The 15806-nt window shown below is 35.6% G+C and overlaps 1 protein-coding gene across 3 annotated transcripts; it reads left to right on the top strand.

Moving 5' to 3' along the window:
* Positions 1–1161: 1161 nt before the first annotated feature.
* Positions 1162–13719, top strand: LOC126709475 (uncharacterized). Of its 3 annotated transcripts, XM_050409727.1 has the most exons (8): positions 1165–1329; positions 3073–3194; positions 5062–5150; positions 5435–5548; positions 5671–5949; positions 6078–6191; positions 13187–13259; positions 13381–13719. In XM_050409727.1, exons 3-8 carry the CDS (start codon positions 5088–5090, stop codon positions 13416–13418), a joined length of 681 nt encoding a protein of 226 aa, XP_050265684.1. In that variant the 5' UTR covers positions 1165–1329; positions 3073–3194; positions 5062–5087; the 3' UTR covers positions 13419–13719. The 3 variants fall into 3 exon arrangements, with proteins under 3 accessions (XP_050265683.1, XP_050265684.1, XP_050265685.1); XM_050409726.1 differs by lacking the exon at positions 3073–3194 and having other exon boundaries at positions 1162–1329; XM_050409728.1 differs by lacking the exon at positions 3073–3194 and having other exon boundaries at positions 1171–1329; positions 5050–5150.
* Positions 13720–15806: the final 2087 nt, after the last annotated feature.

The following is a 15806-nucleotide window of genomic DNA, read 5'->3' as shown; positions in this document are numbered from 1 at the left end:
CATGTTAGACAATACTAATTTTAGAGAAAAAGTATACATCTCTAAAATCACTAAATCAAAGTATATTTTCTCCAACAAATGACTAAAATTAAATCCTTAGTAACCTAGTAGGCCAATATTACTGTAATTGTTAAAAAAAAGCACTAAATCAGAGTAAATTTTTTCCATAAAACAACTAAAAATTAAATCCTCAGCAACCCAACAAGTATATATATATATATATATATATCTCCAATTTCTCCATTCTTAGTGACATATTTACCATAATTGACCAAATCAAACTTAAATCAAAGTAAATTTTGATCAACAAAGCACTAAAATTAAATTCTTAGCAAATATAAACAAACCCAGAAACATGCAGACGATTCCACATACCAATTCAATCTCAAAAAACAATAAAGCTTCTATCTTTTTTAACAATTCTATTAGAAATTCAATACAGAAACCAAAATAGAAAAAAAAAAAAAAAAACGAACTGAAACCAAAGTTTTTTATTTTTATTTTTCTCATTGTTTTTCAGCAACCAAACGATGAAACACACTTTGCATTTTGCATAAAGAGACTCACTTTTTTTTTTTTTTTTCAGAGATTGCGTAGACTGAAGGACCTCAAAGCTCTGTGATGACCATTTGATACAATCTCTGTTCTTTTGGCGAAGTTGATGAATGTGTAATAGTGGAGACTGAGTGAGAGTGGAGAGGGTGAGTGAGAGAGTAGAGAGGGTGACAGGGTGTCCGTGTGAGGTGATTGAGAGAGGCGTGAGAATGGGTCGGTGAGTGAGAGAGGGTTGGGGTCGTGAGGCTGAGAGAGTGAGAGGGTGAGTGAGAGTTTGCTTTGGTCTGGGTGAGAGTGAGAGGGTGAGTGAGAGTGGAGAGGCATTAGTTAGAGACAGAGTGCGTTAAATTTTGAAAAAGCCCTATTAGAAATCGAGTCTTAGAGACTCGGTTTCTAGGTGGCTTCCAAGTGGAAATTGAGCCTCTAAGACTTGATTTCTAAGTGGATGACAAGTGGCAAAAATGCCACATCAGATCTAATCCGAACATGAAAGTCAAGTTTTTGAGACTGAGTTTATAGGTCCAAATCGAGTCTCTTAGGCTCGAGATATTAGTAAATTATATACTTTTGAAACCGGGCCTATTAACTAAATAGTTGGGAAATCATGGGTAAATTCCAATTTTGGCTTTCTGTTTTTCTCTACTTTCTTTCTCTCTTCACTCACTCGACGCCTCTCTCTCGGCTCACTGTAGTCTCGAGTTCGCGCCAATTTTAGCAAGAGGAGTGGTCGAGAGAAGAGCATCAACCACGGCATAAATTAACCCATATACTTAGGTATGATGCCTCTCTCTTCCCTAATTTTATTGATTTTAGCAAGGAGGAGATGTTCTTCGACTTGTGAGTTTGTTTGTGTCCCTGGATGTGGGTGTGTGTTTGGTTTGTCTGTATCAGTTATTTGTTTTCTTATACGCATCTGTTCTTTCGGCTGAATTGCTTGTTGATTGTTATGTGATTCTGAATTTTGGGTTTTGATAATCAGGTAATACTGGGTTGGTGAATTGAACTGGGTTCAATTTGGATTTTTTTTTTTTGATTGTATGGGAATTGTTCGCACATTCCGATTTTATGATGATACTAGGCTTCCTTAGTCTTGTCAATTGTTGAATGTAAAACTAGTTATGTAATTTTGAATGAGATGAATAACTAGTTATTGTAATTTTGAATGAGATGAATATTATAGCCTTACAGGGGCCTTTTTTGTTTTCCTAGTTATTGTAATTTTGAATGAGATGAACGTATATGTAACTTTTGTTGAACTATCTTATGTAGCAACCACATATTGGGATAAGGAGTGGAATCTGTTTGTTATAATATTTAGTGTCATAGTCATAGATTTGATGTTTCTTGGAGGTGGATTTTCAGTTTAATGCGAGATAAGATTTGAGTTTTCCTGAGGGAAGAGATCTTGGTGCTTTATTTGGAGGCAGGGAACTGAATTTACTGCATTGGTATGTAGAACCATTGTGAGTCTGATTGACAGGATCTAAAAGTAGGTGAGTTTGGCAATTGAAGGCTTATTTGGAGGCAGCATGAAATTTAGGAGTTGAAGACAGAAATCAAACTTTGACACAAGTGTTAGATCATCATTTGTCATTCACATTCTATCATCTGATTTAAGCTAAGCTACACTCCCAGAAATTTGAATTTAATCCTTAGAAATTAGCCCACCATGTCTATCATGGTTGTAGTAAGCCTTTCTTAAATCTTTTATCTGGTTGCTGAAGGTTACAATAGAAAGCATCTAAAGAGTAAAACATAAAGGCTTTATTATCTATATTTAACATGGGTATTGACTATCATACGCAGATCTTGTTTCATCTTAATGACTAAGTATTATTTGATTTATTTCTTAATTCTTATAGCCTGTACAAAAATAAAATAGACAAAAACCTCAAAGACCATACTCAAATGAATTCTCAGCCCACTGGATTTCTCTATTTTGCTGCAAGCTGCAATTTAGCAGCTCGATGCTTCAATAATCGCTGAGAAGTCTTTACTCACCAAGGCCAGAAGGTTTTGCAACTTTATATAGTTCTTTAGCAGTTGCTGCAGTTGAAATAGGTTTGGAAACAAATTTGTGCAGTATGATGCAAGTTTACAATCAAATACAGAATAGTAAGGGGTCAAATTGGGACACAAAAGACAAAACTGAACAATTTTTGGGACTCACAGTCAAGATGAACACATTACTTTGTTTTTAGTCTATATGGGGACTCATTTAAGGGTTTAGATTCTCTCCCCTACTAGAAGAGCACTAAATCTGAATAAGGTTTATAAAACAGAAATTTCATTTTTGAGGGGGGTTAGCATAGGCATGAGTAGTGGGTGAGCCTTTTCTTTGTATAACAAATTTGCTTCCTGATATCAGTGCTTTAGTTTAAGTAAAAGACATTACTTGGCAGTCTCCAAGATGAAACCAACACTAAATTTTAAGACAAGAATTGTAATTTTTTTCCACGTCAGCATTTGACAAATTCCTCAGTATAACTATAATATAATAGAACCCTACTATTTCAGAGAATCCCTAAAATCAAAAACCCAACTGAACTGTGTCTGCTCCAAGTCGCCAAGCAGAGAAGCCACTGGAGTCTGGAAAACCAAGCCGGAGCCGCCGTTTTCGTGGTGGCCGTGACCAAGAGGTTTGAAAATTTTGTTTTCTTGTTTTGTTTCTTTTTCCCATTTTGTGATTATGAAATATATGACAGTGTTTGAAAAAAAAAGAGTTGAGAGCTTTAACTGTTCCCAGTGAGAGAACTATTGCAAATAATTGTTTCTAGGAGAAGCTGAGGTTTATATTTTTTTTTCCAGCTTATTCAGCTTATATATACAAGTTTTAAAAGCTTTACTATATTTTTTTAGCCAAATGAATCAATGATAAGTTATACCAAAAGTGCAAATAGTGATCAATGATAAGTTAATTAAAAGGGTGACAGTGATAATGATTTTGGGTAGGATAGAATTGGAAGAAGATTTTTCCACTTCTCATTATCCTGTTGAGGATCCATAGTTGTCGACCCGATAATTTTGGTACTAAGACTTTGTTGTTGTTAAAGGGGTTTAGTGATAAAGGATTGGAGGTGTATGTGCATACTCAGACGGGGGAGTTGGTTGGATTATTTATTATGATGTGTTATTGGTAGTGTGGAATTGGAATCTTGTGGTTTTGCTTGTTTAAGGTTAAATGGGTGATGCCAAGAGCAGCATGGTTGACTTATTGGCGCGTTGGAAGGGATAATTTGGTAAAACAAGATGGTATCAAAGTGTGGAAGATGAATTCTTTATGTTTAATGTGGTGCAACAGGAGATAAAGGAATGGTTGTACTTCTAAGGGAAGAGAGTTATTTATAATTAAAAAAAAAAAAAAAAAAAATCAAAGCCTTTTTGTTCCTGGTCTATTTGGAATTTTTAGATTCTTTGTGTTTTAGATGTTAATCTTGTGTGTGTTAATCTTGTGTGCTCTACTTTTAGTATACATCCCATGTGTTGGGTTGCTCCAATTTTTGTGCCTTAATGAAATTCATTACGAATTATATATAAAAAAAAAAATGGTTTCCTCACAAAAAGAAAAACCACCAAGGTAGCAAAGGAAGGTCTGGCTCTCATTTATATCAAGTCTCTGACTTTCCGCATTTGAATGCTAAATATTCAGTTTCTTTTTGTGTTTTCTATATTGGCTTTGACTTGTGTGCATCTTGTATGGAATGCAAGAAATTGTATTTGGTTTGTATCTGGGCACTTAAACTGTTCATTATATTCTCCTTAACCATTTTTAGTTGGTGTTTAAAACCTTATGGTGTTTTAGGTACAATGTGTTTACCTTAGTCTCATTTATTTAGAAACTTAGTGTCTTCAAATTCATCTCATTTTGACTGGAATTTAGATATCAAATTTCTTCCATTCTTTATGTATTTTTGCCAATCTTCATACCATGTCATCTGTATAGACACTACTCATTGAAGAGGTTTAGGTTATTGAGGGAGAGAGAATATACTGAGCAAAAAAGAAGCAAGAGAAAATCTATTGAATCTTCAAGCTAATGAAACAATTGCAATATAAACCTGAGACTCTCTCTCTCTACACACACACACTAGACTATAACAGACTATGTGTGCTATATACAATTCTAACTGCATAACAAATCTGACTATAACAGACTAACATCCTCTAACAGATTCTACAACAGACTATAACAAATTTAAGATCTTCCACGTGCTGAATACCAAAACTCCACATGCTGAAATCCCAGACTGAGACTTACTGACTTTCAACCATGTCTTCTTTAAATTACTAGTGTTTTATTTTTGTCAGTTTCTGTACACGACTAGAGCTACTTTGGTAGCTCAACTGAGGCCCAAGTGGATTTTATCGTCTCATTGGGTTTTGAGTGGTTCCCATGATTTGCTATGTTTTTATTTTATAATGTTAAAAAAGACCAAAAAATAAACTTTTTTTCTTTTGGGTATGGGTTTTAGCCCCATCTCTTCTAATTGATAGTTGTTGGTGCAGAATCTTGGTGCTGTGGACTTTCCATTATGGAGATTAAGACAGATGTAAAAGAAAGCTCTCCCATTCTGCTGAAGCAAGGAGCTGAAGCTGTGAGTGCTGTTACAATTTGAATTTCGGTTGGTTTTACATACATACATCCTGTGCAGCAGGAGACAAATGTTTTGTTTTATTTTGGCTGGAAGACTATGGGTCCCCCCCCCCCCCCCCCCCCGGAGAAGTTCCATGCATTCTCCCATGCTCAATAAAGAATAAAGCTCACTCACAAGTCATAATTATCTTGCTTGGTTTTATCCATTTTTATATGAGCCACTAGAAGTGAACTTTGAGCTGCACAGTTTATAATTTTTGTGCTGATCTTGATATTCCTTTTCAGAGAGTTTTTGAGTCAAATTTTGTGGGAAAGAGGTCTGTAATTAAGGAACGTTTCTCCAAGAAGTATAGGCATCCTACTTTGGATTCTAAAATAACTCTTAAGCGCTTAAATGCAGTAAGTTTTTTTTTTTTTTTTTTTTTTGCTGCAAGAATGCCTTCCACCCTTAATTTTATTAATTGATGAATTGATTTGTTGCTTCTTGTCTGATGTCTTGTGTAAATTAATTGTTGAAACAGGAAGCCAGGTGCATGACGAAAGCAAGAAGACTTGGAGTTTCTACTCCAGTGTTGTACTATGTGGACCCTGTGCTGCACACATTAACATTTGAATACGTAGATGGCCCTTCGGTCAAAGACATACTCCTTGAATTTGGGTCATATGGTATAATTGAAGAACGACTGGATGATATTGCTTTACAAATTGGTGATGCAATTGGAAAATTGCATGATGGTGGTCTCATCCATGGTGACTTGACCACTTCAAACATGCTACTCAAGAGTGGTACTAACCAGCTGGTAGGTTTTCTTTTTTTATTTTTTCTTTTGATGCGTGGGGGTGGAGATTTCCCATTGTCTTTATCTTAATTTCCATGAGTAAAAGCTTTTCTAAATCTGCATTACAATCCATTAATATATCTTTGTAGGTCCTTATTGACTTTGGTTTGAGCTTTACTTCAACTCTTTCAGAAGATAAAGCTGTTGATTTATATGTGCTTGAACGAGCACTGCTCTCCATGCATTCTTCATGTGGGAATGTGGTAAGCAAAGTGGTTTTCCTTCTCTTATTTTAGTTTTTATTGGGCTTTTAATTATAGAGAGAAAATGAGAAAAGAATTGAAACTCAGATTCTTATAAGTGGTTTGGGTGGGAAGCTTGGTGCAAGATTTAATTTTACTATTTAGAAAGCCAAATTGGACTAGGTGGTTTGATTAGTTTGACTGTGAGCCAAATGCAAGTTAGTTGGGTAAATAACCAGACTATCCATAAACTTGGTGATAGCCATTCAGGCCAGTTGGACCATCTGACCCGCAAAACCATCTGCAGGTTGAGGAACTTTAGGATTGGAGGGTTTTTTTTTTTTTTTTTTTGTACGGGGGTGTGGGTGTTTAAGGGAGGCTCAGTGTGATCAAGTGTGCCTTGATCACTTCCTTGTAGGCCACTGAGACCAATTTCCACTCCTCCATTGTCGTTGAGGCCTTCTCCATGAATTCCACCATCCTTCTACAGCCTTGCCTTGAACAATTTCTCTTTGCAAGCTGAAGGTGTGTCATTTGCATTGTTGATTCAATAGCAAGAGAGAGAGAGATTAGATACCTACATCTGGAATGGATTTTTTATTTTTGTTTTTTGGGGGGGGGTGAGGGCATTTCATTTCATTACTGAATGAGTAAAGCTCATATTTTTCGAAAGCAAATCATATTTTGCATTGATTTTTTTATTTGTGTATAATGTTGTGTATCATATGGTATATGAACTCTCTATTATTTTTTTATTATTATCTTTTCAAGAGTATATAAATATATATAAAAAGGTATTTTTTTTACAGTAAATTAAAAATATAATTATTACATCTACATTCAAATTGGTCACACTCAGAAAGTGATAATACATGATTATAATGTAAAATAAATCCTTTTTATTCATTTTCATCATCATGCCTCCTCTTCAGCTTCAATTTGAGTCAAACATATTCATTAGTTCAAATGTTCTTATGCATCTTCTTCATCATCATCAACATTTACTTATTATTCCTAATCAGTAATCTTCTTAAAAAAAAAAAGGTGGAGAGGAATACAATCTGTCAAAAGGATGGAAAAAAAGAAGACAAAAGAGAAAAGACCATTTTTAAAAAGCTGAACATGTGATGTGGATTGTTTGGACAGAAAGAAATCGTCGGTCTTTTGAGGATACCGAGAAATCCTTGGTTCAATTACAAGCTCTATGCCAAAAGACTTTATTTGATTGGTCTAGATGTTGGGGCTTCTCGGATTGTTCCACTATCTTGGAGCTTATTTCTTCTCTTAGTATTGCACTTTAAGTTTTTTCTTGTTGTTTGATGTTGTTTGTTTGTTTGTTGCATTTACTTGTGTTCACCATCATGAACACCTTGTATTTGCTTTCTTCTATTTTACAATTTGTTTAATAATACTCTTATTACCTATCAAAAAAAATAAAAATTATATGTTTTTAGTTTTGGGGTTGAAAATTATCTTGTCTAGTCTCATGAATATGCATGGGTCCAAAATAAATTTATGTAATTTATGAATTAGACATTATGCACTATTCATGGATCAATAATACGATATGATTCATGCGTTACACGTACATGTATAGTTTGGTACATAAGGATCCCTAGTATATGCATTGATGCGGGAGACGCAAGAAGATTTTATTTAGTATTATTTATGTTTGTAAGTCAAGTGTTTTTTTTTTATATTTTAGGTCCTAATAGTTTATTAGGCTATTAGTATTTTAATTTGGAAGCAAGGTTATTCTTGTAATAAGGCAATTAGGGTTTCCTAGCCAATTAAAAATAGGGTTTAGCAATCCTTTATAAGTAATCTATCGTACTCCTTGAGGGGATAGTTGATATTTTGATAAATGAAAAAATGGTTGTTTGGTCTCTTTTGGTCTGGTGCTGGTCTACCTTAAGTGCTGACTCTTAGTGGTTTCCCCGCTTGGTGCTGGCTCCAAGTTAGGCCTAGGTGCTGACTCTTAGGTCATAGCCATTTATTTTTCCTGTTGTTTAGTTTTGTTCTGGTTGTCCTGCGTTAGTTTTGGTATTACAGCAAACACCGATTTGTTTGAAGCATCATCGCAAGTCAATCCAGAACTAGACAAAAAAAAAAAAAAAAGACATTCACTGTATTTTTCCACCCAGCCACCATACCACCTTCAAAATCCCTTTGCCACATCTCTGCCAAACCAACATCAGAAAACCATCTGTCAATACCCATGGGGCCACACATATCAAGCCACCAAAAGGTTACCCATCAACCCAAGCCCTTTGACCCAACAACCAACAAACCCCACAGCCAAACCTGGTCAAGTTCTTTCAAAAGGTTCTTCACACGCCACCACCCATTGGAAAGCCAACACTGCCATCCCAATAAATGATTGAAGCGCCAACCAATTCCCCGGCCACTTTGAGTTCCTCCTTTGTCTTAGTGCAACACTGCTCCACCTTGCCGTCTTAGAGTACCGCGTCGCCAACCCACTCCACCAGAACAGTACCACAAGAATTCGTTAATGTCGATCTCACCCTGTCGTCCCAAAGCCGCTGCCCACAGCCATCACAAGACCACCCCTGTTGCAACAAATAGCCAGTCCATCAAGCCCATATTAGAGGTAACCCGATAGTCCCATTTGAGTTCTTTCTTCCTAGCGGCACTAGCGTCCTGTTTCACTCTCAATACACACTTGTTTCAACCCATAAAAGACATACCAACCCAACTTGCCAATTAAAAAAAAAAAAAAAACCCATTAAACCCAGAAGCCAACCTGTGAATTAAGTTTCAATCTTTGTGTTTCACTATTTTGTGCCTTATAGCTAAAAATGACTTCCTTTGATAGAAAGCTTGAGAAGCAGCTTAAAGATAGAGAATTTGAGAAGCAAATTAAGGAGGCTGGGAATAGACTCCTTAACCAACCTTGCTCCATTGATGATCTTCTCACTCTTCTTGATAAAGTCGAAAACTTTTTAGCATATGTGGAGCAAGAACCATCCAAATCAATGCGAGATGCACTTTTACCCTCAGTGAAGGCATTGAGCACTAATAAACTTTTAAGACATGCTGAAATGGATGATGTGAAGGTTTCAGTTATATCTTGCATTATTGAGATTACAAGGATAACAGCACCCGATGCCCCATATAAAGATGAGCAAATGAAAGAAATTTTTCAGTTGATTGTGGCAGCATTTGAAAATATGCCTCGTGTCTACTCGCTTTTATAAGAGGGTGGTTTCAATTATTGATACCATTGCAAAGGTCAAGTCATGCTTGGTGATGCTGGATCTTGAGTGTGATGCATTGGTTGTTGAGATGTTTCAAAGTTTCTTAAAGATAATTAGGTCCAACTATCCACCTGCTGTACTTTCAGCCATGGAAACAATTATGAATCTGGTCATAGATGAAAGTGAAGACATTTCCTTGGATCTTCTTAGTTCACTTTTTGCTAGTGTAAGAAAGGAAAATTAGAATGTTTCACCTATGTCGTGGAAATTTGGGGAGCAAATAATCACTAAGATTAATGCCCAGCTAGAAAAGATAATGGCACCCACTAAAAAACAATGCAGCAAGCTTGAGGGTGTAGATGATGTGAAAGTTGAAGTTGTTGAATGTGCTTCTTATCAACCCTTCGTGGTGCTTGAAGATCTACATCTTGGTGAAGTCGAAGAGGTTAAAACCACACTATTTCCTATGGTTTGTAAGGTTCAAGACGAGAATATACTGATTTCACACATTTATTTTGTTATTCCAAATGAGTTTGATGTGGTGGAATTCAAGGTTTTTCCTTTCCCTGTGCTCCCTAAGGTGATTCCAGACTTGAAGCAAGTGTTACTTGTCAGCATCCTAATCCTTCAATGTTTTAAAACTTGAGGTTGAGTTTTTCTCCAACCAGAGGAGAATGATGCGGGAGACATAAGAAGATTTTTATTTAGTATTATTTATGTTTGTAAGTCAAATGTATTTTTCATGTTTTAGGTCTTAGTAGTTTATTAGGCTATTAGTATTTTAATTTGGAAGTAAGGTTATTTTTGTAATAAGGCAATTAGGGTTTCTTAGCCAATTAAAACTAGGGTTTAGCAATCCTTTATAAGCAATCTATTGTACTCCTTGAGGGGATAGTTGATATTTTGATGAATGAAAAAATGGCCGTTTGGTTTCTCTTGGTTTGGTGTTGACTCTAGGTCTACCCTAGGTGTTGACTCCTACTGGTTTCTCCGCTTGGTGCTGATTCCAAGTCAGGCCTAGGTGCTGACTCCTAGGTCATATCCATTTATTTTTCCTGTTGTTTAGTTTTGCTTTTGGTTGTCCTGTGTCACACATACCATGTTATCTCTTTATTTATGGATTGATATGTATCATATGATGCTAACAACAATGGTTAAGCTAATTAGGCAAGGGATGACTTATTTGAGCTTTATCTGGGGGTAATTGGAATCAATAATTACGTTGGGAGGAGGTGGATTCGTGGATGGAATGTGGGTTGTTGGATCTAAAAGGGGGTGAGGATTGAATTGTTGATTGAGTGACTGAATGAGCTGAGTTAATTAGGGGAGGGGTGGCTGTTTTTGCAGGTGGTTGGGGGCAATAATAGGGTAGCAAGGAGATGGATTTCAAGGATGGAATGTAGGCTGTTGATTGGGAGTTCAGTGGTTCATTGAGGGAAGAAGAGAGGGAGTGGGTGTTCTGTCTGTCTAGCAGTTAAAATGCAGCTGGCAGATATGGGTGTTTTTATTTGTTTGTTTTTGTTTAAATTTTTTTCATGACTCACAGGCAATGTCACAATCTGCACACATGACAAAGGATTCCCTATATGGGATTATATGTTCCATATCACTGCAATTGTTTTTTACTATATTCGTTGTACTTAATGAAATATAGTGTGCGTTTGGATACTGCTTATTTTGCTGAAAATTGAAAACAATAAAAAAAAAATTTCTGGTTAATGTTTATTACTGTTCACTACTGTTCAGCACTGTTCATTGGTCTATATACACTGTTCATGGGACGCTGGTTTAAAAAAAAAAAAAAAAAAAAAATGCCTGAAACGCAAATGTCCAAAACGTGGACGTGATCCAAACAAACACTATAGTACAAATTTGCTCATATTCATGCTTGGCCAAGACAGTATCTATTTAATCTCCATAATAAATTGTGAAAAATAACATCTTGTCTTTAATCAAGGTATACTTCAAAACTTTTTAACTGAAAATATGCTTGAAAAACTATTTAAATCCTTAAAATTCTTTAAATATGTTTTTAGGTACTGCCATAAATTTTTACAAACTTATTATTTTTTAATTAATTATTAAATTTTATTTGATATCATAATGGTCCGAATTCCAATTATACCCCGTTATGATCTCGGAAGTCTTAAGCTTCTCTATTTTTTGTATCTTTATATGGTAACATTGTTTAATATTACTTTTCCTTTTTGACACATACACACACGTATATTTTAAATACCTTGTTTTGTCATTTTTGGAGCGGTTCAAACAAAATTGCATGTTTAATTACATTTTGAGTAGGAATGGCAACGGGTCGGGTTCGGTCCGGGTTTTTCCATACCTGGACCCGACTTGCGGGTTTGCCCCAGAAACCCAGACCTAACCCATTTATTAAATGGGTTTTTTTCTTAATCCCAAACCCGCCCCGTTAGGCCTCCAATGGCCCCATCCCCTCATGCCCAGCCAAGCTCAAAATTAGAAACACAGACTTCGATTTATGATTTTCCAGCCCAAAATCACAAACACAAACACAAATCCAAACGCGATCACAAACATAAACACAGAAATCCTAAACACAAATGTCAGATCTATGATTTTCCCTTTCAAAATAACAAACCAAACACAAATTTTAGATCTATGGTTTTCTCTTTCAAAATCACAAACACAAACTCACATTGAGACGAACTGAACCCAAAAAAAAAAAGAAAAAAGAAAAAAGAAAAAAATGGAGATCGAGGTGGAGCGAGGCTGTGAGGCCATGGGCAAGGAAGATGAGAGGGGCAGAGGGCTGTGCGACAGTGTGAGATCGGCTACAATGAGGACGAAACGGAGTTGAGAGAGTAGAGAGCTGTAGGCTTGTGACCGTGTGGCGATAGTGTGAGATCGGCGACGGCGACTGCCTGTGCTTGACTGCTTGTGGGCTTGTGGCCGTGTGAGACAGTGAGTGAGAGAGCTGAGACAGAGTGAGTGAGATTGTGAGCTAGAGATGTGAGGCTGAGCACGTGAGGGGCTGAGGTTGTGAATTGAAATAAGATCAGATTATGAGAGGCAGCTGGGTTAGGGACATAGGGTTTACATTACCACTATATATATAAGGGTTTTTTTTTTGTAATTTCAGGGTAATCGGGTCATATCCGGGTCGGGTTTCGGGTTTTTTTTTTGTTTTTTTTTAAAACCCGAACTTGACCTAGACCCACTTTGGGGTTTTTTTTTTTTTTTTTTAAACCCATACCTGACCCTATTCTTTATCGGGCCGGGTAAAATCCGGCCCATTAGGGTCGGGCCGGACCGGGTATCTGCAGGTCGGATTTAAATTGCCATCCCTAATTTTGAGGATGCTGTTTTTAAAGATGATGAGAAGTTGCAATATTCTTGAGAATGAAAACAGTGAACTTCTACGACCATTAGATTTTCTGCACTCTAATCTTTTTTCTTGCTATATTTTTGCTTATTTTGCATACTATCATTTCTTAGGGACAAGATTTAGATTGAAAGCAGTGGAAATTACATATTATTTCTTATTACCAGGAAATGGATTTTTTTGGGAGAAACAAGTTGAGTTTCTAGGAAGTTGTTCTCAAAAAAAGATTCTAGGAAGTTACTATTATTAGTGTTTAATGCATCATTTTCTTTTTTGAAAAATTATTGTTGACTACAAAACAAAGAATCCCCCAGTTCTGTGTAAATTCTTTTGGTTTCTTCCCCAACCCCCATCCCCCCAGGAGGCGGCGGCTTAATTTTATTATATGCATGCTTTCTGAATGGAGATTGACTTCTTCATTGTTATAACTTGGATAGATGGATCGGATACTTGCTGCATATCGGAAGTCCTCAAAGCAGTGGTCATCTACACTGAACAAGCTTGCTCAAGGTGTGGCCTCTCCTCCCATTTGTTTGTTTTCTGGCTAATTAGGAACTAGGAATAAGTACTATATTCTGTGTTATTCTTATTGCATTTGATAGTTGTGAACTTCTTCTGCTATTTATTGCAGTGCGACAAAGAGGACGAAAGCGGACCATGGTTGGATGAACCTTCTTCAAATTTCTATCCCCACTAAGGTAAAAAAGAGAAGGAAGTTCTGATGGGGGGATGAATTTTATGATATAAATTAGCCACGTGTTATATTTATCATAATATTGCACATTTTCACTGTTATTTAAATGAAATGAAAATGCTTTGAATTTCCTACACACATTACCTTCTGGAATTAAAAGGGTTGCCATGCACTTGCACAAACATTTCATTTCTTGACTCTGACTGCCAGGAGTATGACATTTTGTATAAGTGGACTTTCCATGGTTGATTAGAAATTTAGCTACTTGTTCTGAAATTGATTCGAGCTTTTTTGAAAGCTCTAGTTTTTTTTTTTTTTTTGATAGGATGAAAGCTCTAGTTGGTTTGCCCTGTTATCACCTCTTTTTTTTTGGTTGTTGGTGGAAGGAATCATGCTGCAGTAAATGCAAAACCAGGAAAAATTTATTTATCTTCTGATTATATATGATTTTTTGGATATAATCGAAACTCGTTAGGATGAGTGCTGCATTAATTTTATAGCTAAAATTTCAATCTAAATTTGGGATTTTTAGTGAGGTGAGAAAGCGATGATTCATAGTGTTATGGGATTTGTAGTAGTGTTGTTCGTAAGATTATTTAGTATAATAATATGAGTTCTTTGATTCTTCACTATATAAATTCCATTTGGATGCCAAGAAAGTGCTTGGGAGAAAGGCTGGAAATTATTTTAATTTATTTGTGTAAATTTTTTATGTATATTTATCAGATTATTGTAATTATTTTAAGGTCTTTATAGTTCATTTAAGTGATGTGGCATAATTTGATTGGACAGTCTAATACATGTGGCAAGCTTACATGTCACTTAACGTACACATCAGCACAGCCATTGACGAAGAGGCTGCCAATAACGTTAGCGGTGTATTTTGCTTAGTAATACATGAGTGCCTTTTGATGATGGCAATATCATTCTCAAGATCTGTGGGCTTTCGTACCCATTTTTGTGTTTGTGTGTGTTGGGTTTTGGTTTTTGCTCTCACAAGCAAAGTTGTCCATTCATTTTCTGTTTTGGGTTTTAGATAGTTTGGGTTTTAGGGTAAGTTGTTGGGTGTTATTGGGTTTTACAATAAAATTTTATTGCCGTTTAGTCTATATGCTATTTTGCTAAGCAACTCCTCCGCGAGTATTGGGATAAACACAAATGGAACCAATAAAGAACTAAAATTCTTAAATTAATCTCAGTACAAACACGCCAAAAACGCAAGATTCATTCTGGGCTACAACAAAACATGGTGATTTGATTTGAGGCAGTGGTTAGGACTAGTCATGCTGATAATTGTAACTGAGGAAGGACCTAACAACTTCGTTTTTGAGTACTTGTAAGTTTTAACGAGTTTAGAACTCTTTAATATGTAATTCTTTGGCAAGAAGATAGATAGAATTTCGATAGATGAATATTTGTTTTTAAAGCTACCCTAGTATTCGAGCCCTCCAAGTTAGCAATCACCAAGCCCACTCTCTTGTACCTCCTCTGCAAAGCCCTTCCAAGGCAGTAGGTTTATTTCTCTATTTTCATCTTCTTAATTGTTCATCTTCTTAATCCCTTACAAACAAATGAGAAATTACATTTTATCACCATAAACTATGTTTTTAATTACACTTTGCACCCTAAGTTTTAAATTTCCATCCAAGTTAACGGCATACTTAATGTTGAGGTGTAAAGTGTAACAATGTTTATAGTTTAAGGAACAAAACGTGCATTCAAAAAAATTTATGATGTAAAGTGCATTACGGAGTATAGTTTAGGGTGGTAAAATATAATTTTTCCTTTTATGTTTTTAAGTTTTAACTACGGTTGAAACCTAAGATACAAGACGTTGGGGTATGACAATGAATGAATTAATATTTAACTTTAGGTATATTTTATAATTTGTTTTTATTTTAAAGCAAACAATCAGTAAAATTCAAATAAATGATGCCTAACCAATCCTTAAACAATATTCTTGATACTCACATATCAATTGTTATAAGTTAAGAAATAATATAAAGGGTAAATTGCACTCGTAAAATTTGGGAGTATTTTGATTTTACACCCTGAAATTTCAGAAGTTAGAATTTACCCCCTAAAGTTTGGGGGTGTTTAGATTTTATATCCAGAAGTTTTAGAATTTGGATTTTAACGCCCAAAGTTTTGGTGTATTTGGATTTTACATCTTTAAATTTTGAAACTTTAGGATGTAAAATCCAAACATCTCCAAACTTTAGGGAGTAAAATTCAAACACCCCTAAAATTTAGGGGGTAAAATCTAAATTTTGAAACATTATAGTGGAAAATTCAAACATCTCTAAACTTCAAAGGGGTAAATCCAAATTCTGAAATTTCATAGTATAAAATTCAAACACTTA

Source organism: Quercus robur, chromosome 12 (genome assembly GCF_932294415.1).
Source record: "Quercus robur chromosome 12, dhQueRobu3.1, whole genome shotgun sequence".
NCBI lineage: Eukaryota > Viridiplantae > Streptophyta > Magnoliopsida > Fagales > Fagaceae > Quercus > Quercus robur.
The sequence above is the reverse complement of the archived record's forward strand: the minus strand, read 5'-3'. Positions and strand labels throughout refer to the sequence as shown.

What these genes read in the sequence shown, in the direction of transcription:
- LOC126709475 (XM_050409726.1), top strand. Translation starts at nt 5,088, where the DNA reads ATGGAGATTAAGACAGATGTAAAAGAAAGCTCTCCCATTCTGCTGAAG. An exon ending in TGAAGCAAGGAGCTGAAGCT is followed by an intron (nt 5,151 to 5,434) that starts GTGAGTGCTGTT and finishes ATTCCTTTTCAG; the next exon opens with AGAGTTTTTGAGTCAAATTT. An exon ending in ATTCTTCATGTGGGAATGTG is followed by an intron (nt 6,192 to 13,186) that starts GTAAGCAAAGTG and finishes TAACTTGGATAG; the next exon opens with ATGGATCGGATACTTGCTGC.